The 26,849-nt window shown below is 48.6% G+C and overlaps 1 protein-coding gene across 1 annotated transcript in view; it reads right to left on the bottom strand.

The window, feature by feature from the left end:
- Positions 1–24,477, bottom strand: part of LOC121838082 — a 41,487-nt gene extending 17,010 nt beyond the window's left edge. Inside the window, exons 1-2 of the mRNA XM_042294132.1 lie at positions 24,286–24,477; positions 10,116–10,444 (exon numbers count right to left, since the gene is read on the bottom strand). Of these exons, the coding sequence (XP_042150066.1) occupies positions 10,116–10,438 (323 nt within the window). The 5' untranslated portion in view covers positions 10,439–10,444; positions 24,286–24,477. The remainder of the gene's footprint in view (positions 1–10,115; positions 10,445–24,285) is intronic.
- Positions 24,478–26,849: the final 2,372 nt, after the last annotated feature.

Here is a 26,849-nt window from a genome sequence, read left to right as displayed (position 1 = left end):
CTCGAGAAGCATCGCTGCAACGAGGACAATAGCCGCGAGCCATAACAATGTGTGGAACTCAGCGCGTGTCCTGTGTTTTGCCAACTCCAGCGCGTGGCTATGATCAACATTGGCGGCATATAATCGGCTCCAGATCGCGTGGCCGCTTGTTCTGGCTGTGAGTTGAGGGAGTGAACGCTGCTCGTTTTTTTTTTTTTTAGTTTTTATTTGGGACTTTTATTGCGTGGGGTGAAAAACGAACGCGTGTTTCATAGGTCATTAATGTCAGGGATCCGTTCTAAGAGGTATTTGCGCAAAGTACAAAAATTGTTGCATCGCCCCTTTAAAGAGAGCCATAGCCTTCCGATTCACTGCATTGTTATCCGTTACGACGCACATCACCCGGTCCGGTAGCCGATTTTCTCGAGCCCGCAAATCACGTCACTAAGCAACTTGTGCAGAAACTGCGTTGGCTCCGTGCAGGGGTACGATGTGAGCGACTTCCTTAAATTGGCACTTGATGTTTGGCACCAGAAACCGAACGCACTATTCGCTACTTCTGTGGAATTAAATGCGATACCCACAATGTTGCGTCCTTTATGATCGAAAGACAGTTTGATGTGGGCCTCGCCCACCATCAAAGTCACATAACGTTGGTCATCGTTCAAGTCAGAGATATTTTTTGCCATGTAGCTGAAAAAAACGTGAGCTTTGCTGCTCTTATTGAGGGTTCATTCCAAACGAGGAGCATACCGATCGGATGGTCCTAGGGTGTGGCCTAATAATGCTTCCACAGCCACAAATGTACTGGTATGCATGAGGTTATATTGTGAAAAGAATGCATGCAAACACTATAAAATCCACTTAATAACGACTTCACTCTTTCTTGGAAGAAATCAGCTTCAGTGGCTCGGCGAGCAGTTGGATTACCGCTGTTTGATCTTCACTTTGTGTTATGGGCAGCTTGTCAAGCAGACAACGAATAGTGGCACAGATATCGTTGTGCGAGCTTTCCGAGCTTGAGTCGAGACCGTTGTCTCAACTTTCGACACTTTCGAGGTGTTGTACAAACTCCCCTTTTGCTGTCAGCGATGCTTGGTATGAGCAAGTTGGGGCCCAACCTTCTGACCTGAGTCTTCGCAAAATGTAGAGTTTGTGTAAGGTCGGGCTTAACGACGATCGAGTATTTTATTCAATGGGCCTTAGTCTCAACAATGTGCACCAGGGTGAGGTGTCTATTGAATTGAATTGAATTGGTTTTATTTAGACACTCAGTCAAGGGTAACAGGACAAAAGGCAGATTATCTCTGCCTGACGTGGTCCTATCACCCGCTTACAATGCTCAGCAGGCGAAAGCAAGAACAATAAACATTAAAGAATTTCAAGAAGATACAATAGCACATCAAAATCAATCAACACAGCAGATTTTGTACAGAGCCCATACAATCGTTAGTGCACTTAACACTTTGGAAGTAAATGAAACAGGTAATACAACTCATACGCAATGAAAATACAATCTAAAAGTATTTACTCTACGTGACATGACAGAAGGTACCGCTTTATACTAATTTTAAAGCTGTGTTTTGATACACAATCTGAAATTATTTCCCTAACAGCGGGATGTTTATTTAAGAAATCAGGTATTAAGTATGCTAATTGGTGATGTCCATAATTTTTCCTAGACCAAGGTATTCTATAGGAGCCATGACGAAGATTGTATCGTGTGTTACTAAGAAGAAGTGCGTCAAAAAGGCGGGTGGGGTCACTGATTGTTTCGTTATAGATATGCATTGAAAGTATATCTATAACGAAACAATGCACATGCATGCTATTGAGTGCTATTGCCCCCAATAGCATGCCAGAATGCCGATTTCACGTTTTTCAAGTGGCCGGACAAGTCTTTTATGCTCAGTATTCGGTCCGCCTCTTCCTCATTGCGAAATGAATCGATCGACTCTGCAAGCGATCTTTTCATTGCAGAAGCCTCTCGACGCAATCGCCTGCTGTTCGGGTCTTCTCTTCTCACATGGTGTTCTGATAAATAATCTGGACAGCCAGGAAATTTTGGGAATTCTTCACCTTCGTTCTCTGAGAAACGATGGTTTCCTCGGAGATGGCGTTTATCCAGGCATTCCGCGGCGCTTTATCTTTAGGAAGGCCGAACGCCTGCACTTTGGGCCCCGTTTTGTAATTATCGTTACACTGAGGCGGGCATAGCGTTTGTCAGGCATGACGGAAACAGCACTTGACCGTCGAGCACAATACTGACAACACTCACAAGTTGTGTGACGTTTGAAAAAGAAAACAACCGAAACAAAACTAAGCGTGTCTGAACACGCCGAAGCAAGCTGCTTTCATCAGCTCTTCACCGTGAAACGTTATGGATACACGCCGAAGCAAGCCGGCTCCACTGTCCGAGTAGGAACATAACTACACCGCAGCCGCACCGTAGGCCAAGTAGCTGTGACGTAGACACACGTGGTCGCGGTAGTACCTCAAGAAAAAAGTAAGTTTTGCGCATTGTTCCTACGCGGCGCGAAGTAGTTCTTACGAGATTTGGTTGTCTAAGGAAACAGAGATGCTTTTAGCGTCTCTAAGATAACATATAGCTAACCTAAAATTGACTTACATATGTCTTATTTACATAAAGGGGTAAATTAGCAATGCTCCACGAGGAGCCGGACTTGTTTTGCGTCGGTTATTGGAAATTTCAACCGCAGGTGAGCGGATTTCGATATGCACGTTATCGTGTAATTCTATCCACGATAAAAAGACAACCGGGTCAAATTGCGCTGTTACCTGCGTGCAAAAAAAAAAAAAAAAAAGTTAGAGTAGCCGGTCTCTTTGGCGAAAAGTAAATCCGGTTGCTGTAGCTTTTTTTACTATACAAAGTTCGCACTAGTGTATCCCTTTAGCGACAGTGAGTGGAAGCCTGGAATAATAAATGATGTGAGCTGAGGTGACCTCCAGACAGCGGACACCGAGACCAGGTCTAACAACCTTGGGCAGCCCAGCGCAAGGAGCGTGAAGAGCCGCCATGAGCCTCGTGTGTTGACGAACTTGTAACCCAGCCCTTTTCTACCAAATTAAAGCCTTTTTACCCCTTTACGCCCGCTCCACCGCTCACACATGGCGCAGTCGACGCCCGCAACCTGCCGCAGCCGCTTTGCCCGTCAAGTAAGCCTCTCCGCATTTGATTGAGCGCTGTCGGAACGTCAACCGCCTCCTAAGCCTACTCAGCCTAGCCCGTCAACAACGATGCCTTTCATCAACTGGCGTGTTGCCACCGCCGAAGACCTTGCCACCCTGAATGTACAGATGATAAAAACCGAGCTGCAGCGCCGGAGCCTCTCCACAACCGGCAACAAGGAGGAATTGATCGACCGACTTCTGGTCGATACCACCCAAGAACCACCGCCAAACGTGCCCGCAGCTTCGACGTCGTTTCCAACCGTGCCAGCACCTACGATGTCATTCCCGGAAATGCCAACCTTTACATCAGACCCAGCAGAGAACATGCAGCGCATGACAGCCTTCCTCCATCAGAACATGGCCGTGATGATGACAACGATAGCGAGTCAAGCGAATCCGGTGCACCTAACGACGCTACCGGATCTCTCAGCTTCGTTGCCTACTTTCAACGGAAGTGGCACCCCTACCCTCAAGCATTGGGTCGAAGAGCTCGAGCGCACTCAACGACTTGCGCGATGGGAAGACCCAACTCTCTTGGCCATCGCACAAGGGAAGCTACGTGGTGTCGCAGCAGACTGGCATGTGTCAACAGGGCGACAACTTACAACCTGGACCATCTGGAAAGCTGGACTTGAAGAGCAATTTGGTGAACAACTTTCACTCATACAGTGGCACCAGAGAGTCGCAGCGATCACGCAGAAAGCCGGAGAGAGCCTGCAGCTGTACGCCTTCGCAAAGCTGAAGCGCATGTCACGCTGTCCAGTTCATATTGCCGACAAGGAACGCATTGAATACCTCGTTCAAGGCATTCGTGACGAACAGGTAGCCACATCCATCGCCGTTCAGCGACCCCGGACCGTGGACGACTTCCTCAGCATAGTGTCTGAAGTGGATCGAGCATTGGACCACACCCGCCTGGCCCGATCTTCAAAGTCAACAGAGCAAGCCTTACGACGCCCCACGCCTCAAGGTACCACCGCCAAATCTGACAGTGCCGTGAACTCCCCACAGTCTGTTCGATCATCTACCTTCCAGCACACCACGCGTGTTATGCCGCCTCCTCGCATCACCAGCCTACCACCTCCTGACCAAGAATCAAGGTATGAGGCCATTTCGACGAAGTATGGTGCCCCAGCATACAGACGAGGACAAGACTTGAAAGATGCTGTGTGCTACAATTGTCAAAAGAAGGGCCACCTCGCAAGCAAATGTACCGAACCAAAACAGCCTGTTCGTGACAAGCAGACAGTACCCAAAGCACCAACGGCTTGTGTTGGCCGCGCCGAGGACTTCTTGTCTGGATCCAAGTTTAGATGTGCTGTAGTCACCGCACAAGTCAAAGGACTGGGAGAGATCAGTGCCTTCCCAGACAGTGGTTCGAACGTCACCATCCTTGCAGCAAGCCTAGCATCAAACCTCAAGCTGGAACCGTGGACCAAGCCACCTTTGCTTGTCGTCGGAGGAAGCTCAGTCATGCCGGAAGGATCAGTCTTTCTGCGGATAACTATCGGACCTCTGTCTGCAGTTGTCGAAGCAGCCGTCCTTGAAAGGAACGCCCTCCCGCTCATTCTGGGAGAAGACTGGTTCTACGCAGCCCAAGCGGAACTGCATTTCAAGCCTCCGCTCCTTCCTGTGATCTGCCAACCGTCAAACAACATTATCGTGCAGTGTAAGGAGGAACTCTTGCCAAGAATGTCGAATGCAGTAATCTTGACAACTTCTGCGTTGTCACGTTTTGACCCCCCGCACTCTACAGCAGAGCCACTCCAAGTCGAGCACGAGCCAGATGAAAACGAACCCTTGTGGAGCCAACTCAACAAGGCAACCTTGGCTCAGGTGGACACAACTCGCTCCACGAGCCACCTCGAGACAGGCCCCCCAAGACGGCTGCCTCCGGACCAACCTGCTATCATTCTTGATGATAATGTGACCGATATCTGCCTAGGAGCTCAGCTAAGTCACGAAGAACAAGAAGCCGTAAAGATCATTGTACAACGCCATGCTGGTCTTTTCAGCAGCAGCCCTGAGGACATTGGCCTCTATGAAGGCATTGAACACGAGATCAAGCTGATGCCCGACGCCGAGCCCTACGGTCGACAGCCATACCGCTACACCGCCAGTGACAGACAATTCCTCGAGCATCAGACAGCATCTCTGCTCAAGTATGACATCATTCGCCCATCCTCTGGACCATGGGGATTCCCAGCAATTGTCGTGACGCAAAAAGACAAAAAGAGGCTATGTGTGAACTACATACCTCTAAACCAGATGACAGTAAATGTCCTGCAGCCACTCCCCCGAGCTGATGACATTTTTGATGACCTTGGTGGAAGCTCCCTTTTTGCGGTCTTGGACTTATGCAGTGCGTACTGGCAGATAAGAGTGAAAGATGAAGACCAAGAGAAAACCACATTCATCACTCATCAAGGGACTTTCAAGTGGACGCGAATGCCTTTTGGCTTGAAGAATGCACCGTCCACCTTTCAAAAAACGATGCACAAGATATTTTCTTAGCTGAAGTCCCGACAGTCTAAATCAGGTGTGCGCACATACCTGGATGACATCATCATCTTTGCCGACACCTTTTCGGAGTTCCTGGATCTTCTCGAAGAGGCCCTGACTCTCCTGCAGCAGGCCGGCTTCAAGGTTTCCTTGAAAAAGTGCAAGTTTGCAGTTCCTTCTGTGAAGTTTCTTGGATTTGTGATCTCTGAACAAGGTAAACAACCAGACCCTTCAAAGATCGAAGCACTCCTGCGAATCCCAGCGCCAACAACGTCGAAACGGCTGCTTTCGTGGCTCCAAACGGCCAATTTTTACAGACGCTTCATATGTGACTTTTCGAAGATTGCAGCGCCTCTTCAAGCCGCCATTCGGAACGTCAAGTTCCAGTGGACACCCGAGTGCCAGCAGGCTTTTGAAACTATTCGCTCTGCTCTAACGTCACCACCAATATTAGGCCACTTTGATGCTGACGCGCCTACGACAGTTGCCACAGACGCATCTGCTACAGCCCTTGGAGCAGTACTCACCCAGAAGCAAGACGGAAAAGAGACCGTGATTGAGTATGCCAGCCGATTGCTCACGGAACCTGAACGGAAACTGCACAGCAATGTTTGGGAAGCCATGGCCGTGCATTGGGCCATCACAATGAAATTTCGGCATTACCTATTGGGACGACGGTTCCATCTTCTGACTGACAACTGGTCAGTCGCCTGTTTGACCTCGAACTTCAAGCCATCGCGACGCTTTACAGGAATGCTACTCGATCTAGCTGAGTTTGACTTCTCGGTTGAGCACCGACCCGGACGTCAGAACCACGTGGCTGACATGCTTTCACGATACTCATGTGCCACGGTGTCCCAGGTCGACACACTCATCGCAATGCAAGCTGAAGACAAAACATGCAAGGCCATCCGTGCAAAACTTCTGTCAGGACAGGACACCCAGAACTTTGTTGTGGTCGACAAGACCCTGTGCAGAGTTGTAAATCCAGAACTGTGCACAATTGTTGTCCCGGCCAAGATGCAACAGCAGGTCCTTGAACTTGCTCATGACGCCAATGGACACATGGATGTGTCACGCACCCTCACAAAGGTCAAATACCGTTATTGGTGGCCGAAGATGACGGCTACTACAAAAGAGTATGTCGAAGGCTGTCAAGTTTGCCAAGCGCACAACCGACCCACCACGCGATCAGTTGGCACAATGTGTTTCATGCCCACTACAGAGATCCCCTTCAGTGCAATAGCCCTTGATCACATCACAATGCCAGGAACAGAAGAGAAGTACATACTCAACGTCATCGACTTCGCAACCAGATACATCGTCCCAGCAGCAGTGCTTACAACTTCAACAAAAGATGTGCTGAAACATTTGCATTCGCTGTTCTACAGATTCGGAGCCTGTGATGACTGTCTCTCCGACCATGCCAAGTCATTCGAGTCCCACCAGTTCAGGAGCTTCATGCGCATGCATGGTGTGAACATGCACTTCTCAGTAGCATACCGTGCTGCCAGCAACGGACTTGTTGAACGTGCCAACGGGACGCTTGTGACAGTACTTCGGAAACTGTGTGACGGTGATCAGTCACTCTGGGTCGCTAAACTGGAAGAGGCCGCCTTTGCTGTGAACACAACCCGCCACCGAAGCACCGGATTTTCACCCTTTGAACTTTTGTTTGGGTTCATACCAAAGCTGCCACACCAGAAAGTCCGCCCACATCAAGCCTCTGACCTCAGCGAAAGACTTCTAGCACTACCAGACCTGCGAAGCGAAGCAGTCAGTAACTCTGAACAAGCTCAGGAAACACGGAAAACGATATATGACAGGACCCACCGCGATGCATCTTATGACATCGGTGATTTTGTATGGATACGACGACAAGAGCCTATCCTTCAGGGATCGGAGAAACTTGCTCCCAAATTCAAAGGATTATATCAAGTCACACGCAAGAGAACTCCAGTTACGTATGACGTGCGACGTGTGACAAACTCGACAACGACTACAGCAGAGTCCCGAGTCGCTCACGTAAGCCAAATGAAAAAATACCGGCCCCCATATTTCGATCCAATTCTAACCGAGCCGACCACTGAAGATCAAGCCCCCGCAGACAACTCCGTGGGACTTGAAGCTGAACCTGACTTGGTGCCTTTGCCCCAAAGTGAGGACCCAGGCCACCCTCCAAACCAAAGACCGCAGCGTCATCGGACAAAACCAAAGCGACTACAGGACTATGACCTGTCGCTGCAAGGTTAGGTTGTTCTTTTGTTCCAAGAGGACTTGGACTTGCAGGTGGGGTGGGATGTGAGCTGAGGTGACCTCCAGACAGCGGACACTGAGACCAGGTCTAACAACCTTGGGCAGCCCAGCGCAAGGAGCGTGAAGAGCCGCCATGAGCCTCGTGTGTTGACGAACTTGTAACCCAGCCCTTTTCTACCAAATTAAAGCCTTTTTACCCCTTTACGCCCGCTCCACCGCTCACAATAAAAACGTGCTCTCCAGACGCAATAGGCGCAGTGGCTGGGGGTAGTACTGCCGGCTGACTCCACTGTTATTAAAGTAACGGAACAAAGATTCGCTAGTTGTCCATTTACTGAAATAAAGCAACAGAGCTCTAAATACGCGAACCACTTCACAGCGGCAGCTACGAGCGAGCCTTCGATGTTCGGTACAGCCCGCCGGTATAGCCCAAAGATGGAGAACGGATACCTCCCGGTTTGTCGTCTGCAGCTAGCGAAGTCGGGCGGGTGCCCTGTCTCTCGTTTTACCCAGCCAAACCTGCTGAACTTCCCGGATGTGTGGAGAGGACGCTGCGGTGGCACAAAATGGCCCCGCCCTGAGAGCACTAAATGGAATGGTCTAAACCAACGTTACTAAAACACTCAGTTGGGAAACTCACCGTCGAAACCTGGGCCGCTGGCGTCCACCGAAACCGAGCTAAATACGACAACAGCGCCACTCTTTATCATCTGTCTGTACTCTGCAGGTCACCTTGCGATTTTAGAAAGCATGTTTTTGCGTAAAAACAAACGGAAAAGACTCTTTTTGTATGGAATTTATTGGAGTTTAGTACAAAATGATGGGCACGTGATGTTTTTAAAATCTTTATAGTTTCCAGGGTTCTGCGGCACAATTAATATTGTTTTTATACAACCACGCCTCAGCGGTGCTTTCAGGTAGCGCGTCCCGACCTAGCTGCATTTTAACTTCGGTAGTAATCGCGGCGCGTCCGCTCGGGAGACGGGGGTGGCACCCCTGTAACCTCTTCGGTTGTATCTGTTTCGGCGCCACAATGGCCGATTAAAGCCATAATATGAGTCATGTGCAGTTCCTCGAGAGGCCGCTGCGGGAGAAATGGCGGCGTTGTGTTCGCCATTAGCTCGGTTGTTGAGGACAGATCGGGGCCACTTTTTCAGAGCGGTCTCTATGACAGTTTCCCAACTGAGTGTTTTAGTAATGTTGGTCTAAACCAAGCAGCGCAAAACGCATCGTCACGACCACTCGTGGCCTTTGTGCGTTTAGCAAACACCATAATAAACCAATCCCGCAAAAAAAGAAATAAGCAGGATTGCGTTGCATTCACTGTGGGTGACTGGTTTAAGTCGGTGATAGCGACCCCGGCAAAACAACGGGCTCGGTGACGATGTCCTTTTTGACGCTGCTTAGTCGGCTCCATCGGGCCTTTAAAAAAAAAAAAAAAAATCGCCTTCTGCGCGCTACCATCTTTGTCTGCTGGGCTGTGAAACACCTTCTGAGCCTGTGCTGTTGCTCCGCTGCGCGGTATGTCAGACGCTACGCATGCGTCCACAGCTCAGTGACTCAGCATTTTTCACCCGGGGTGATAAGCGATGCAAAGGTCGAAACGAAAGCGTCGACCGCCTTCGAGTCTCTGTCCGCGTCGCCTTTTCGCCCGTTGTCCTTCTTGTATCGGAATATACCGACACGAGGTGCATGTACAGTCGTGGACAAAAGTCCCCAGGACGTGCGAACTGCGACTGAAACGAAATGCTCTGCCATCTGCCGGCGGGTCGCCTGGTTTCGAGCTAACAGAAAAACGCATGCGCGTCCTTCTGTGCCTGCCAACGTGTGCGCTTTCACGCTCTTCGGTGGCGCGGCGCCTAACTCGGAATCGGGCACGTGGTACCGCCTCGGAGATAGCGCTTACTGACATGGCACCTATAAAGCAAGAAGTCACGGCAGCTCAACTGAGCGATAAGCTGAATTGGTTATAAAGCAAGGTGCGCTGACACGGCGAAATGCGGCGCAACGCCGCGGGCGGTATCTCCAGTTTCGGAATGTGTAGCAGACGCTCATCAGCCGCCAGCGCTATCTCTGAGGCGGTACCATGCGTCGCAGTCAGCGGCACCACATGGGACGCGACGTCAGAAAAGTGCCATCACCTCCTATTCTCAACGTTGACCTGCACGCGGTACGCGGAGCCTCACCTGTAAGCGAAGACGCACTCGAAAGACGGGTAGAACCTCCGCCGGGCACTGTAGCCGTGACCCGACGCGTTGGCGACGCCCACGAAGCGAACCAGCGCCGGCCTGGTCCTGTCGTCCAGGTATGCCGTGCACACGTACAGGTCCTGGTGGGTCCTCTTCCAGGCAGACCCGTTGCCCAGCCTGGACCGGATGTCGCTGGCCATCTTGAGTTCTCCCGAAAACAGCCGCCCATCCTTAAACTCTTCCGAGGCATCGCTGGCAACGTACTCCTGGAGGCAGTAGTACCCGAGCACCAGCAGGATCCCCACCAGCGTCGGGTGCATCAGAAGCTGCCGAGATCACCGGCACGTTAACCACGATGACTTCCGCATTGTGGACTTCCTCCAGTAGTAGCTGTCACTCAGACTCTTCGTACAGAGCCAGCGAGCCTTTTCGGCTCGGCACACATGTGTAGAAGACCACGGGATTCCTTTCTTGTAACCTTGTCCGATTCATCCCTCTCTTCAGCTGAGGTGGAGGCTAGGCTTAACACGGATGAGCTCCTACCTTTCTGACGTGTTCCCGCTGTAGGAGAACACGAGCGTGCAGTAAACCCGCCCTTCTATCTGATGCGTGCTCGCAACTAAAAAAAAAAAAAAAAAAGAATGAATAGGCCAGACGTTAACGCATCCGAAGCTTTATTCAGCACTCTTTTCATAGAATCTAGCTCGCGTGCTGGGCGCCAACTGTGGTTTCGGCAATAAAGCCGACGTATGTGTACATCACACAAAAACCGTCGCACTTACGAGAGGTGCAACGGTTGTTTTTTCGCAGTTCGAGTAATTCGGTCTCGCGACCATAGTTTGCCGGGCATAATTTTATTAGGAGCACTTATTTTTTCAGGCGTTAGAGATGGTATTGTTCGTGATCGAAAACAAAATCGTAGAGGAAACAGCTGAATGTTTTTATCTCAGATCGTGTACGGCTATGAGGAGGGCAACTTTGGAGAATTTTATGTTTTCAAGAATTTCTCTCGCTTGCCGGTGGTCGCATGTATTTCATTGCTCGCCATTTCTTCACTGATTTTGTGTGTTGTAAAATTATTAAGGTGGATATTTTTAACGTCAATTAATTTAAATATTTGTTATATATTAATACGTTTTTGACTATTTCGATCGAAGTTTGAGCTTTTACGTACGCACCTATTCATTATTTTATTCCCGATATCATCTCCAACACGCTAAGAATTTTATGTTTTTGCTGAGTCTAAATTTAATATTATATGTATAAGAGACAGAGAGCGTTAAGGCCCGTTCACTCTCTTGTGACCTCTTAGAACTGGATGCCTTGAAACCTCTTACAACGAGAGGACATACTGGCGCCATCTATTGGGTAGCAGTGTAAACTTGGGGTCCGGCACATTTTCTATTTCTCTCGCTCATTATCCTTTCTTTCTTAGCTCGAAAAACTTTTCTCAACGTTATAAACGAGCCTTCCTTATAGGTATAACGCACATTTGATTTCGGAAATCCCGCTAAACCTTCGCTCTTGTGAAATGCAGTTCCTGGGTCAGAATGCCAGTGTGTTCCCTCGTCCTAAGAAAATTTAAAAGGTTTCAATAGGTTTCGTCTCTGTCGGTCGTACTCGGTTGCAAACGTGTGAACGGGCCTTCGCAAACACTTGAATAAACAACTATTTAAAAAAATCTAGCAAATTCGGGATCGATTGTTTCAAACAACACAGTTTCATTTGGCTCATTTTTAGATTCTGCAAGGTGTTGTAGAGGCTTATCACAAACCATTTCCAGATAATTAAAAAAAATTTATGCATCGCCACTACTAAAAAATATTTTTTTATGCTCGTGTCGGTATTATAGGTCTCTTGCAAAACGTCACCCTGGTAAGAATGATAACCTTTAGCTGCTTTTTTTTCTTTCTATTCACTAGCCGGCATGTCAGTGAGTATCGGCATAATTAACCCTACCGAAGCCATAATACCGACCAGTAGTGTGCTTACGCTAGGATGCAAACACGAACACACAACTGAGGAAATTCAAACTTCAACAGGCGCCAAACAAACGAAAATGTAAAATAATATATTCTGATAAATCACTTGAATCTTCTCAGTTCCCGTTCGTCCGAGCATCGTAACGTAAGTGCACTACTGGCCAGTATTATGACCTCGACATGGCCGATTACACTAGCATGACTAGTGGACGAAGCACCGATATGCCAGCTGTTGGATAGAAATCGTAAAGGTATGAATCTTGGGGTAAGTGTATTTTAGGGCGCAGCTCTTAGGCGCCCGTTTCCGGCTTGAGCGACATCGCCGTCGGCGTAACCGCGCGGTGCATTATGGGTAAATTTCCCAGCTAAATTTATCGAAAAACTTTCCCGCTAAATTTTGCAGAAAAATTTCCCCGCTATATTTAGCGGAAATTTTTCCCCGCTAAATTTAGCGGAAAATTCCTCGCTATATTTAGCGGGAAAAATTCCCCGCTAAATTTAGTAGCAATCTTTCCCCGCTAAATTTAGCGGTAAAATTCCCCCTCTAAATTTAGCGGAAAAAACTCCGCCAAATTCAGCGGAAAATTTTCCCCTAAATGGGAGGCCAGCAGTAGAGGAGAAGGGGCATAGACTTCTCTCCGTACCTTCCCCTCCTCCTCTTCAAGAGCTGCGCTCTAATTTGGCGTTACAGGGAATTGTAAACGTCTTTCATTTTTATGCCAAAATATATTATGATTTCGGCATTTTTCTTTCTTTATTTTTTTTATTTCGACTCGGTGGTGATCCCTATTCCCAAACCTGGCAAGAAAGCAGAACGCCTCTCTTGCTTTCGCCCGGTCTCCCTCACGTCGACTGTGTGCAAACTGGCGGAGCGCATGGCCACCACGCGCATCTGCTACGAACTAGAGAATGACGACTACTTTCATCCTTCCCAAACGGGTTTTTGATCACATATCGGGACCCACGATAGTCTCTTCCTCTGTGAACAGAACATCTCAACCGGCCGCGGAGGGGGAGGCGTACAAACCCGGAATTTCTGTTGGCAGTGAGTGGACTTGAGGAACGAGGAGAGCGCAGTCGGGAGGCGGGCCGTCAACTTCGTGAAGGGTTTTCTCAAGAACCGTACCTTCGAAATTCGAAGGTGCTGTTTCGTAAGGACCATGGTCCCTGCTGGAACATGCTTCGTGGTCCAGGACGAACCACGGAGAAGACAAGATCTTCAACGACACGTTTGGCACGTTTTACAGGGATAGCGACACTGTCCCCGCTACTTTTCAACATACATAGTCATGTCCCGGTTGGCCAGACAGCTGGACACAATCGAGGGCCTGTGGTCCACGCTGTGGACCATACACTATACCCACGACATCCAACACCAGCATCCCCCAAGCCGCATTTGACGCCATAGCGGACTTCCTCCCAGCACGAGCATGCCAGCCTCACCGAAGGAAACTCAATTCCTTATTTTGCACGGTAGTGCGGAGACGGAGGAGCACTTCAGCCTAACGTCTGCCGGCCAACCACTGCATCGACAGGAGACTAAGCAACTTCGCACCCTGGGCATCCCCATCAAGATTAACGGGAACGCAGAAGGCTGGTGGCCAGCTCTCAAACCTACTTGGCGGAAGATCCGCGCATCAGCCACCGTATGGGAAACGCCGGCACCGAGTCGCCAGGCGAATCGTGCAAACAGTTCTCGTCTCCCGGATAACATATATGGCGCCATTAATCACCATCTCAGACAGCGTTAGAATAAACTATTGGATACTTTATAATGAAACCCTTCGAGTCATTACTGGACTCCTGACACACACCAACATAGAAGAACTCCGCAGGCATGCATGCCTACCACGAGCAAATCATAGCTCAACAAGAAAAAAGCCACCGTCTTCGCCGCCAATACACACAAACCGGACGCAAACTAATCCAGTACGCGGAAAATAATATCGATTACCAGGGCGTTTTGATTCCACTAAACGCGCCATAGTACGAATTCATCGTCACGAAACTGAAACCGCTCCCAATTCGCGCAAACGAAGACGCCGACACAGAAGACGACACCTGGTACGATCCTAACAATGTGAGGTCGCAGTCGCGGTAACGAAATACACCGACGCAACGAGACAAACAGCACCCACAGGTATGATCGCTCTCGCCGCCGTTGCGTTCCATCGTACGGACACGGGAACCACCTTTGTGGAAAGTATAGATGCAACGATGTGGGATACACACGCGCCGGAACTCGAAGTCATGCGTCCAGCGGTTCAATAGCTAGTTAATGGGCGCAGCAAAAAGGTGCGGATTTACACAGACAGCCAAGAAGTCATAGACACCCTCAACGGCTCCCTCCACGTCGTCGGCCATCAAGCACACGCGCCAACGGCTCCTGACCGAAAATGACGTTCACGCCACGATTGCATGGACTTGGGGACAGATGGATGGCAACGCGGGTAACGAGCGCGCCCACGCCTCCGCGAAACTTGGGTGAGCTTGCACCTGGGATGCCAGACTCAACCCCACGAAGCACCCGGGTGCTACTCGACCCACTCGAGGAGTGGGTAGAGCCCAATCCAAGTCCCTCACTAGAGCCCAGATACCATCGTTGGAGCACCACCTTTCACTGGCATGCCAAGTTCTCATCCATAAATTGCGGACTTGTACCGACTCGCAACGTGTTAGCCGGATAGAGAGACCATGGCCGCGCGGAGGTCACCCCACAGTATCAGACACCCAACCACGTGAACGCAGTAACGAACGAACCGGGGAGACACATTCCTTGCCCGGATTGTATAACGACGCAACCACCACCCCCAAATTAGGCACTTGATGTAGGAATCCGCTGCACACGAGCCGCACCGACAGGGATTCCGTCGCGAGCTGGGTTACCCCAACGCACACGAACCAGGCGAGGCCAACTCTGCCGTTGGTCTTCTAGACTCCGCCAGACAGACCGGCATCATTTACCGCGTCTGAAGCGTATACAGCCTGAAGACAACCTGCGTTTGAGAACTTTCCCACTCCCTCGTCTCCCTTTCCCCAATTAGGACTGAAAGCCAGCCCTCCTGAAATAAATGCTTATTCATGCATCATCAAACCGCAGTATGATCTACATCACGATTTAAATCGTCTCGAGTTTTCTTTTCAACCCTCGCTGGAATCAAATAGCGTCGCGTCATTCATGGCCCTAACACGAAATCAACACTCCAAATACCGCCCCTTTGCAGCGCTGAGGCTGTACGAAGCGCAAGTTCGTCTCCGTCTTGCGCAGGGGTTGCGGTGACGTAAAAACACCGAGCTCTGGTTGGCTCTGACTGGAAAGATTGTGGGTAGACCTCAATGTTCTCTGCCTTCAGGTCTACCCACTATCTTTCCAATCGAGCCAATCAAAGCTCGGCGTTCTGACGTCACCACATACCCTGCGCAAGAAGCAGACAAACTTCCGCTCCCCATAGGAATGACTGTGCGCTATTCGATTCAAAGTAGTATCTCTTAGTCATTTGCTATTTTATCAGAACGTATACGGTGAGCAGTGTTCTCAAATGCGTTATTTGGCGCGTCAAAACGCAAAGATGGGCACGCCAATCAAAGGGAAAGAACGCGTAGAACGCGCGATGACGAAGCAGAAAAGCTCGCGCCGCAATTGGCTGAGGTCGGGGGTAAACAAACGCACGTGGACGGGTTTGGGGGGTAAACAAGCGCATGAGGTGCGCAAGGAGCGGACGAACTTGCACGCCGGATACACCATTTCAAACGTAAATAGCCTAGTTTCTTTTTTCTAAGAACCCAGCCCTAATTGTAGAGGAAGGGAATTGTAGGGGTGAACTTCTTTCAGTGCGCTGTTCACAGCGCATGCTCTGAACGGGCTCACACTTACACATGGCCAAAGTTCTAAGATTACGTAGGTTGTAGAACTTCCGCTGAGCGGGGTACCCTTGTTCACTCCCTTCAGTCCGCCTCCCGCGCCATATAGATTTTTGTTTCAAAACTGTGTGTTCTATAAGGAGTATTCACTGGGCGCCATATTTGTGGGTGATGTCTAGAGCGCACGCTCAGAACGAGCCCATATTAATAGGCTGCTAAGACCGGCAATCCTGATGGAGTGGAATGAACGTTGCAAAAAGAACCGTGGAAGCTCGCCATCAGCACGCGCTCAGCAGCCGCGCACACAACTATGGCCGCCAGTGAATACTTCGTATTAGCCGCGAGATGTTTCGGTGGCGCCCTCATTTGGTTACCTTTCGTGACGTCATTACCTGGTGAACAACAAGTTCGATGGTGTCTGCAATAAGCATGGTGGAAGCCTTAAATCATAGCGCTCTCAAAGCCACGCTGCAAACGGTGACGTTAGAACGTCACCGTCCTATTCGCATTTGAACCTTGCACATTTCGACCCATTCTCCTTTGGTCCTTCTCGTTTGAACCTTCTCATTTGATCCGAATCGTGTTTTTCCCAACTGGACCCATTCTCATTTCGCCCGTTCGCGCTACGACCGAATGGCACTAGTTCGGCATGCTTCTAACGTCGTTATGCCTTCGCGGTTTTGTTGATCAGCCTTACCTTGCTTGGGCCCCCAACATACCATCAGATATATGTTATGTGTAGAGGTACGCACTGAGAATCCTACATTGACGTCTGCTTCCCTTCCTCTAAGCAAACTAGAAAAAGAGCGATACACATTTAATTTGGAAACTTTGTTTGAACAGAAATAGCATATATAATAGCAATGGTCCTCAACCATTGATGTTTCGCAGACTCCTTGTAGAAAGGCGGAGATGATGAAGGACCCCGTTCGGTGTGAGGGGCATAGAAAGGTATAAATTATCATGATAATGATTTAATAAAGGGATATAACTAATTGTTGCTAGTGTAAAATAGACTTATCTCATTGACATACACAAGAGAGTACTCTCCCTGAAATTGGAACGTTTCTTCTCAACGTGAAGAAAGACAACTAATATTGCCGTGCCCGACTGATGAGACAGGGCTTCGCGGACCCCTAGGATGTCTTCGCAGACCCCCTTTTGAGAACTACTGTATTATAGAAGTGGTGGCATTGTCCCAAGTCGAGAGACCTCAAACAACGTGACATTTCGGAATATGATCTGGCTGTGATAAATAGTTGGTCTGTTTTATTGGCAGCTAGTAGCTTTTCACGACGACCTCGACGCACTGCTAAGATCCTTAGCAGAGAGAGTATGCCTGTAATGTGGCACACACACACACACACACACACACACGCACACACACACGCACACACACACACACACACACACACAAAACACAACACAACACAAAGTATATCAATGTATTAATATTACCCCAAAAAACGAGTTTGGTACAGGAGTGAAGTGCGACGGGTCAAAGCGAGATATTTTTGAGAATGGTTGTTTTGAGAAGGGCCAACTGAGAAGGTCGAAACGAGAACGGGCTCAAATGATAACCACCCGCTGCCAACACCGTCAAAATTTAGGTTCTTACATTCCTCTTGTTTCCGTCGATGAGACATCCTTTGCTGGCGTCATATTCAACATTCGGCCAATTGTGGTGGGCCGACCACAGCGACGCTTTTGCTCGCTCACGTCGCCAATAGAGTACGGTGAAACGCCAACTAGACGCTGTGCTTCGAAACGTACGTATTTCATAGAATACAATGCAGTCACAATAACAGCCGTTCCCTCAAAACGATGGCACGTCGGACGACGGGCCATCGTTTTGGCAGGGGGGGGGGGGGGGGGGGGGGGGGAGCAGCGTCTATGGGCTGTTCCCAAGGCGCTGCACAGGGCGAGCTGAAAAGGCATTTTCCACCGCCCTCTTCTTTCGCCAACTTCGGTCAACCTTCTACGTCTAATCAAACACGTGGAAATTCTTTGCGACAAGGTAGTTGGGTATTTGGAAGTGGATTCGAAGATGGAAGTCTACCTGAAGCCAGAAATGTCTCTGTCTACGTGATTTTTGGTATAGACGCGAGACTTACGATGCCAGTGGGGTACTTCTTAATTGGTGCACTCACGGGCGTAAAGAAAGCTGAGCTGACCAAGCAGTGCATTGAAAAATTTGCTTCAGTAGGGGTTGAGGTTGTCTCTGTTACATTTGACGGGGCCTCGTCCAATTTCACGATGGCAAGATGTGTGGGTACTGACCTTTGCCCTCACTCTGAGCAGTTTGCTTCAAGCTTTGTGAACCCGGCTGACTGCTCCAAGAACGTTCACATTATTTTGGATGCCTGCGATATAATAAAGCTAATCCGTAACTCTTTGGCATCCGTCAGTCACCTTGTTGACATTGAAGGAAGACATGTGAAGCAGGCCCATATAGAGAGCTTAGAGGCCTTGGAACGGGAAGAGGATCTGAGGCTTGGAAACAATCTTACCAAGGTCCAAATTGAGTGGGAAAAACGAAAGATGAAGGTGGGCGATATGCCGTTCAAGCAATGAGTTCATCAGTGGCTGACGCCTTGGACTTCTGCGAGCAAGTGCTCAAGCTGCCACCGTTCAAAGGTGCACATGCAACAGCAAAATTCATCAGAGTTTTCGAACACTTGTTTGACGTCCTCGATTCTAGGAACCCGTTGGCAATATCCTACAAGGCGGCCTTACGGAAGCAGAATGAAGCATGCTGGAGGGCATTCTTTTCTGGGGCTCGAGCGTACATCAAAGGACCTAAAGACCCATCAGGACGTCCTATTTTGGAAGGGTTCAAGAAAACCGGTTTCGTCAGTTTCTTGATCTGCACTGCAAGTACCGAAAAGCTGTTCACTGAGTTTGTCGGTCAGGAATGCCTAAAGTCCCTCTTAACACATAAGCTGAGCCAGGACCACGCTAAGAATTTCTTTGGGTGCATTCGAGGACCGGGGACGGTTTAACAATAACCCTATAACTGCGCAGTTCATGGCTTCGTACAGACGACTGTTGATTCGGACAAAAGTGAAGTCTTCCAACTCAGGAAATTGCTCTCAAGACATGGTATCAATCCTGACTGGATCTATTATTGTGCCTGAAGATGCAGATAAGTACTCTTACCGACACCAGAAGGGTACCAATCATGCAGCAAAAAAACAAAAAAACAAAACAAAAAAAAAACACGATAACACGCACCGCATTGACTGTCCTGAAAGCCTGTCCCCTTTTGTCACTTCTGTGGTGCCATACATTGCGGGCTTTGTTGTCCGCAAACATCGTTCAGCTATAACATGCCAAGAGTATATCGCAGCCCTGCATTCACAAGAGTTTGCACCTCTTGTTAGGCAAAAAAAAAAAAAAAAAGCCGGGGTGGATTTGTTTCTCCATCACAAGACGTCGTCGGGCTGTGGGAAGCTGTCAAGAAAGAGCTTCGGCGGTTTTAGGCCGAGTGGGAAACCGTCAAAGCGGTGGAGAATAGGACCAAACAGCTGATCTTGGAAGTGTTGAGTACGTGCATTGCCAGGAAAGAAGTAGTTCTTGCAACTGGAACCACACTTTCTAGGCTGCGATCTTCTAGACAATCATAGTTACAGCTTGTGTGAGAAGCTGGCTGAAGGGTACCTAAAGGTCAGAATTTACCATTTGACAAAGAAAAGGAATAGAGAAATGATCAACAAGATGAGGCCGCTTCTGTCAGGGGTGATTATCTTCAGCCATCAGTAAAATAAACTCATCAATGTGACCGTTTTAACCAAGGCTTGGTTTTAACTCATCAATCTGATATTTTAAAGGGATTTCTAATGTTTTTAATTGTCTTGCTGCTTAATATAGGTCAACTGAGTGCTAAGAAACGACAAATAAATTGTTATCAGACGAGCTGTTCGTAGTTTTCACTGTTTTGTAACCGCCACTACCTTCATAAAACGCGCGGCAAAGCGCGAACGCAGCTGCGGCGATATGCGGGTTCTTGCCCACGGCACGATGGCCGCCGCCCGCTCAGCCATGCTTCACCCAGCTAACTTTTTTTTTTACATCCTCCTTGATCGTTCCGTATCGAGTCTGCAAAGGTTTTTGGTGCGTAAGTCACGTGACGTAAACCTTTCTGCTAAATTTAGCGGGGAACCTGAATTTGTCTGTAGCTCCCGTGACGTCAGGTCATGTGCAACCAATTTTCTTGCCAAATTTAGCGGGGAAACTTTTCGTTTATGGTCACGCCGTCGCGAAACCGGGCGACGGGCCACTCACAGCTGTAAAAAGAAAGTGTCTTGTTTCCATGGCACACGGTACGGATCCCCACGTGGCGGGTTCGGATCCCGGCCGAGGTGCCCGCAATCTGACGGAGGCTTATTGCGGAAAAGGCGCCGTGTAAAGGGGTGTCCAAACAGGACACTACAAAATGCACGACTCCGACAAATCGTGAAAATTGAAGCGGGCGCGTCCGCTTCAATTTTCACGATTTGTCGGAGTCGTGCGTTTTGTAGTGTCCTGTTTGGACACCCCTTAACCGAGCTTTCGGTTGCACGTCAAAAGATCCCCAGGTGGTCGAAATTAATCCTCAGTCCTCCGCTGGGGTGTGCCAGGTGCCCGTCGTTGGTTTGGCGCGTAGAACCCCCAAATTAAAGTTAGTCTATGGCACACGGGCAGGCACTATTTCTGTTCGGAGTGTCTGCTTTGACCTTGACGGACGCTGGCTTGAACACGGCGCCAGAGATCTCTCCGCTTCAACGAGTTTATAAAACTGTTATTGCCGCCGTTGTGTCACGAAGCTCTAGTGTCAATGACGAAGCAGTGTCTAAGCAGCACACATAGCTCAAAATCCAAGTTCTACACAACGTAACGCACACAAAAAAAGGACTTACAAAAAAAATGAAAGCCGAACTCCCTGTAACGCCGAATTAGAGCGCAGCTCTTGAGGAGGAGGAGGAGAGGGTAGTGAGGGTCACGTGTTCTCGGAGGGGGGTCACGTGACCTGGGGAAGGGGTCACCTGACCCCCCCCCCCCCCCCGAGGTCACGTGACCTCGGTGGTGGGGGTCACTTGACCCCCAGGTCACGTGACTCCCAGAGAAAATGTTCCGCTAGATTTAGCGGGGAAATTTTTTTGCTTAATCTAGCGGGGAAATTTTTCCGCTAAATCTAGCGGGGAAATTTTTCCGCTAGATTTAGCGGGGAAATTTCTCCACTAGATTTAGCGGGGAAATGTTCCGCTAGATTTAGCGGGGAAATTTTTCTGCTAGATTTAGCGGGGAAATTGTTCCGCTAGATTTAGCGGGGAAATTTTTTGCTAAATCTAGCGGGGAAATTTTTCCGCTAAATCTAGCGGGGAAATTTTTCCGCTAGATTTAGCGGGGAAATTTTTTTGCTAAATCTAGCGGGGAAATTTTTCCGCTAAATCTAGCGGGGAAATTTTTCCGCTAGATTTAGCGGGGAAATTTCTCCGCTAGATTTAGCGGGGAAATTTTTCCGCTAGATTTAGCGGGGAAATTTTTCTGCTAGATTTAGCGGGGAAATTTTTCCGCTAGATTTAGCGGGGAAATTTACCCATAATGCACCGCGCGGTTATGCCGACGCCGACGGCGACGCCGACGCCGCTCAAGCCGAAATCGGGCGCTTAAGAGCTGCGCTCTAAAAATTGCCGGTGCATAGCTGTTCTATGCTGCCTATATTTATGTAGAACTACGAGTGGGTGACACTAAAGTCACTGAATCCTGGGAAAGTAACGCCATTGTCTTCTCTGCCTGCTAGCCGGATACAAACACATAGAGACACCAAGACATCGCAAGGTAATTGGCTAATGAAGAATTATTTATTGACATTGTACAGTGTACGACGTGACACACACCATCGGTGTCCATTGCCATAGAAGTCGCCATTTCGGCCCCTTTATATCTTCAAAGCTTCGAGAGGGTCGTTCTAAACCAGTCGCACCAAAATCACCATGGAGCATCATCGTACTGAAGGCGTTCCTCGCCAATATAAACTTTTTTGGCACGGTGTATGCAATAAACTTATCAATCATGCCCATCTCCACGGATCTCCTACAATGATATTGTTTTTCTTACGTAGTGCCAAACCAGATAATTATTTTTACTGCCTCCAAGCACCGACACCGCATGCGGTGACGGCACGAGGATGTACGCTTGTTTCGCCGGTATCTGGATGTCAAGATATCGGTATACAAGAAACGTATCTATAAAGCTAACCTCCACCAGAGATTATAGATTGGCTTACCAAAAACGGAGAGGTCAAAGAGAAATGGACTTCTTCCAAAACCGACGCGCCCCATTGCGGCGAAATACCACGCAGTGCACTCTGGGAACTAGTTGGCCGCTCAGTTTCGGTTTCGAGTGAGCAGCTTCACCTCATGCTATCACGCCGCGACCGAACGCGCTGCTTGCGTTTTCGATTATCTTACTTTTCACGAAAGTACAATACACGCATTCTCGAGCGATACAAAACGAAGACCGGAGCACTTTTCTTGGTTCCCGAAACACCGGATATTATGAGTGCGTGCGCAAACGTAGTAAGACGGGGGTTAGTCACCTCACCCCACGAATGCATCTTTCAGTTCAATTTCAATAATCCCGTCTAGTACCAGTGAACAACAACTGAAATTTGTTCATCCGGTGCCTTTCACCTATTTTGTTTGCCAAACGTCCGCTTCTTGTTACTTCATTCGGCAAAAAGCAAGCCGCATTCTCACAGGAGTATCAGAGTTGAGCCTAGCGTTGACGCATGAACTTTTAAGGAAACGCAATAAATTCGACCTCACTACCGCACAAAAGTTATTATGATGTCTTCCTCGTGTCATCATATATCTCCCACTCAAATTTTATGCTGATAGAAGATTAAGTTTTCGCAAACGCTGAGATCGGCTAGCTACGACGGAGGCTCTAACAAGCGTCCCCTACTCCTCGCTAAGCCTTTTTGGACGAGCTTTTACTGACGCCCAAAATCTGTGCCTGAACGGTATGTCTGAAATTATCTCGACGTACTCAGGCAGGAAGAAAGCAAACACTTAACAATTATTATCGCCATTAGCAACCGTCAAACGCGCTTTGAATAATTCCATTTATTTGGCGCACCGCATAGGGGTTCATGCCCGTCCGGCGCACTCCCGGCGAACGGTGCGACATTCTTCACACAAGTGCTCGACATTTGCTTTCTAAAAACTGTCTGTAAGTGCGAATGTGCCTATATGATTGGCAGGATAACTTTATGCGCATACGCCATGTTGAACATTAGTGGAATGCAAGCGGGTGGGGACCTCACTTCGTGCAGTGCTGTGGGTCAGTAAGGATAAGAGGTAAGAAGTGTGTTAAATTGAGCTTTTCAATGGCGCCTCCGAGTTTTACCTCGCGTACTCAGGCATATTAAGAAAAACAGTAATTGCAAAAAGTGATATTTCGTCTATGGACGCACGAAGCAAACAAACTTTCTGATCAACAACACTAAAGTAAAGGCCCTAGCTCGATGCATGCATACTTATTGGTTGCTACAGCTTGTTGATTCGTACACAAGCAAGATCCCCGAGCTTCGCAGCGTCGAGATTCCCAGCACTGGCTCGTCCACATACCTCGATTGGAACGCTAACAGAAAGGCTCAAGTACAAAAATACAACAAGCATGAGTTAAGACAAGCTATACGTCTCGGGCTTGTCTAAAGCTTCGAGGTCTGGCCATTTAGGTTAGTTTAGAGACCACAAATGACGCTCTCGGGACCAGAAAACATGAGATAGCGGCCGTTAATAGCCCACGCTCTGTGTATAATCTCTGGTCGACGTGTCGATCGAAACCGAAACCATGCCAGCCTCCTCCCTGGTTGGCCAACTAGTTCCCAGAGTGCAACGCGCGCCGTGTTGCATGTAGGGCTTTATGGAAGTAGTCTATTGCTCATGTGATATGCCAAAATAGCGACTGTACGGAGAGTTTGGCGCTACCTTCCCATTATCCAGTAACTTTAGGTGGCCCAAGAAATGAGAGAGTGGTAAAAGGCGGGAGTCAAAGAAAGAATAAAAACACTTAAGGACAAGGACAGACAGCACAGTTTTTTTTTTTTTTTTTTTTTTTCCGGGTGTATATATTAATTCCGCATCTTCCTCTTTAGTCTCAAACGTTAGGAAGAAGATAGCACTATTGAAGGAGACACCAGTAAATGTGTGTTGCTAGTTGAAAGAACTGTGCTGTCTGTCCTTGTCCTTAAGTGTTTTTATTCTTTCTTTGACTCCCGTATTTTCACCAACACGCTCTTTCATCTTTGTTTGGTAAAAGGCGATTCACACACTTACGTCGAGTCCAACCGAGGTCGAGGGTTGCTATAGCAACAGCTGCGTCGGCTCCAACAAAAAACTGCCCGTACCGCAGAGCACGCGAGCTCGGCTGCTGTCCAGAGCGATAAGCGAAGATTGTGGAATCACGGCTGCCGGAGCGGTATCTGTCGCCGTTTCAATCAGTCAGGAGCGCGTCGCGTTAAAACTAGCAGATAAAGAAAGGAAGCGCGTACGCACTGCGCGGTTTCTGGCAGCAGGCGGCGCACACGTCACTTCTGTGGCCAAACTTCCGTGATATCGACCTTCCAACTTTGCACGGCCCCTTCCACGCGCGGAGAAAGACGTAGTTCTACGTCAAAACGGAAGCTTTCTGTTCGAGCAGAGGGTCGATCATAAGACACAAAATGTTACACGAATGCGCACTGTACTTACGGGAGTGTCTCCTTCCTGACTCGTCCCATGGGAACGGCCCAAAGGCCCGGGTCCGCCGAGGTCGCTGCTGTGAGGACGGAGGTAGATCATGGTGTAGACAAAAACAACGTCTTTCTTTTCTTCGGAGATTGTATTCGAAATACGCAGGCTTTCTCGTGCAAAGCGTGTGGTAAGACGAGAGCACGTGCAAAAGCTCGCGCTCCTGAACTGGCTCGACCAGCTCGACTTAGAAAAAGTGAAGCGTGCGCGTGCAGTTTTGATAGGTCCCATTTATTCCACACGTAGGCTAGGTCAACGTTACTAGATTACCTCAGTTGTCGAACTCCTACGGAAGGGGGTACCCCCCCCCCCCCCCCCCCCCCTCCTTCACTCACTTCAGTCCGCCTCCCGTAAAGCCCCTTCATGTTTTAAAAGTTGCGCAAGGTGCGTCGGTGCACGAGACACGTGCAACGTGCAGCCCTTGGGAAGATCATGGCGGCACAGCGCAGCACTGGTACAGTGTACTATAGTACACTGTACCAGTGCTGCGCTGTGCCGCCATGCCAAATAATACCCAAGTATTCTATAGAATACTTGGGTAGTGTTGGGACCGCAGCGGCTCGGCAACGGGAGCTCGTGAGGGCGCGTGTATTGACAGTTCGTGGCGGCGCTGTAGTCGAGTTATCCGGCTCGCGCAGCCCGCCTCTTTTTTTCTTTTTTCTCTTTGAGCGGTGCATGTAGCGAAAGCTAGGAGCGCGAGCTCATAGCGTCGGCAGCTGCCCTTGGTGCACGGGAGCTCGTGCCGCCGAGATGTGCCCTAGAGCAAGGAGCTCGCGCGTGTAGCCTTTCCTGCGGTACAACACAAGGTGAAACAGAGTATAGGGCACGTAAAAAAAATCAATATTTTCAAATCTTTTTTTTTTTTAATTTTTGCGGTATGCAAAGGGTTAATGAAATGTTTGATGGGCCATGTTGCAATTGCAGCTTTAAAGGTAGCCATCATTAAAGGCCAACCTAATTTAAAAAGTTCGCGAACAAACAACAAGCTTTGAGCGAAAGTAACAAGGCGTTCGTTTTTGCTGTGTTTGTCCGTCTATTTTCGTTTCTTCCTCAAGCTTAATTATCTCTACCAACCCGCTCGTTCTGTCCTGAGATATTCATCGCTAAAATTTTGCCTTTCTTCACTTAATTAAAAAAACTGCGCGCTGAAAGCGCGAATAAGGTTGTGCTGATATTGATGCGTAGAAGAATGACGCAGTTGTTTCTGTCCCCTCGTCACTAACTCGACAGCGTTTCTTCGGTGGACTCGCCGGCGCCACACATCAAGACGACTAAGTTACTATTCTACGTATTATTTTCATAACGCGGTTTCTGAATCAAGCGAAGAAAGGCAAACTTTTACGATTAATTTTGCGAACCTCATTGCCTTTTCGCGAATTGTCGAAATTGTGTTTGCCTTTAATAATGACTCCTTTTAAAACTGCAATTGCACCATGGCCAATTAAGCCGTTAATAAACAAGTTAACTAACAGATCTTGGTTCATTATTAAACATTCCAACGGTTATTCACCCATAACAGGAGAACGATTCGGCTTTGATGGGAGGAGAAGGCGTGGAATTGGGGGGGGGGGGGGGGGGGGGGGGGGGGAGGGGGGGGGATGTGACCGTGTGTGCCGCGTCAAAAAACACATCGGGTTCCTAAATAAGCTTCAGACGGCATCCACATATCTGCCACATCGTTTTTTTTTTTTTTTTTTTTTTTTTTTCTTTTGTAAAATATGTAAAGTTCTGTAAAGAATAAAACAAAAACACCCTGAATGCCTGCGTGAACCAGATACGCCCCCTGTGGAACCATGGGTGTTTCCCTTCGAATACCCTGCTCAGGCGAGACTTACCTGGTTGTCAGAAAGCAGCTGTCGGTTAAATGTATTGTTCTGAGCGTGTAGGTTTCAGATGGTTTACCCTCAAGAGGATAATGCGCTGCACATTGTAGCCATTATTTCAATGCCGTGCTGTAAACTATTACAACTTTTTCCTTGCCTGATCTACGTGTGCTCATGTTTTCTGCTCAAAATGATGTGAAATAGTTTCTTGTTTTCTTTGAATCTTATAAAGCATTACTTGTTCAGCCCACATTGTCTCAGTTTTTGGACTTAAGTTAAATGTTAAAA

This window comes from Ixodes scapularis, unplaced genomic scaffold (assembly GCF_016920785.2).
Source record: "Ixodes scapularis isolate PalLabHiFi unplaced genomic scaffold, ASM1692078v2 PGA_scaffold5__190_contigs__length_132052651, whole genome shotgun sequence".
In the NCBI taxonomy this organism is placed as follows: Eukaryota; Metazoa; Arthropoda; class Arachnida; order Ixodida; family Ixodidae; genus Ixodes; species Ixodes scapularis.
The sequence above is the reverse complement of the archived record's forward strand: the minus strand, read 5'-3'. Positions and strand labels throughout refer to the sequence as shown.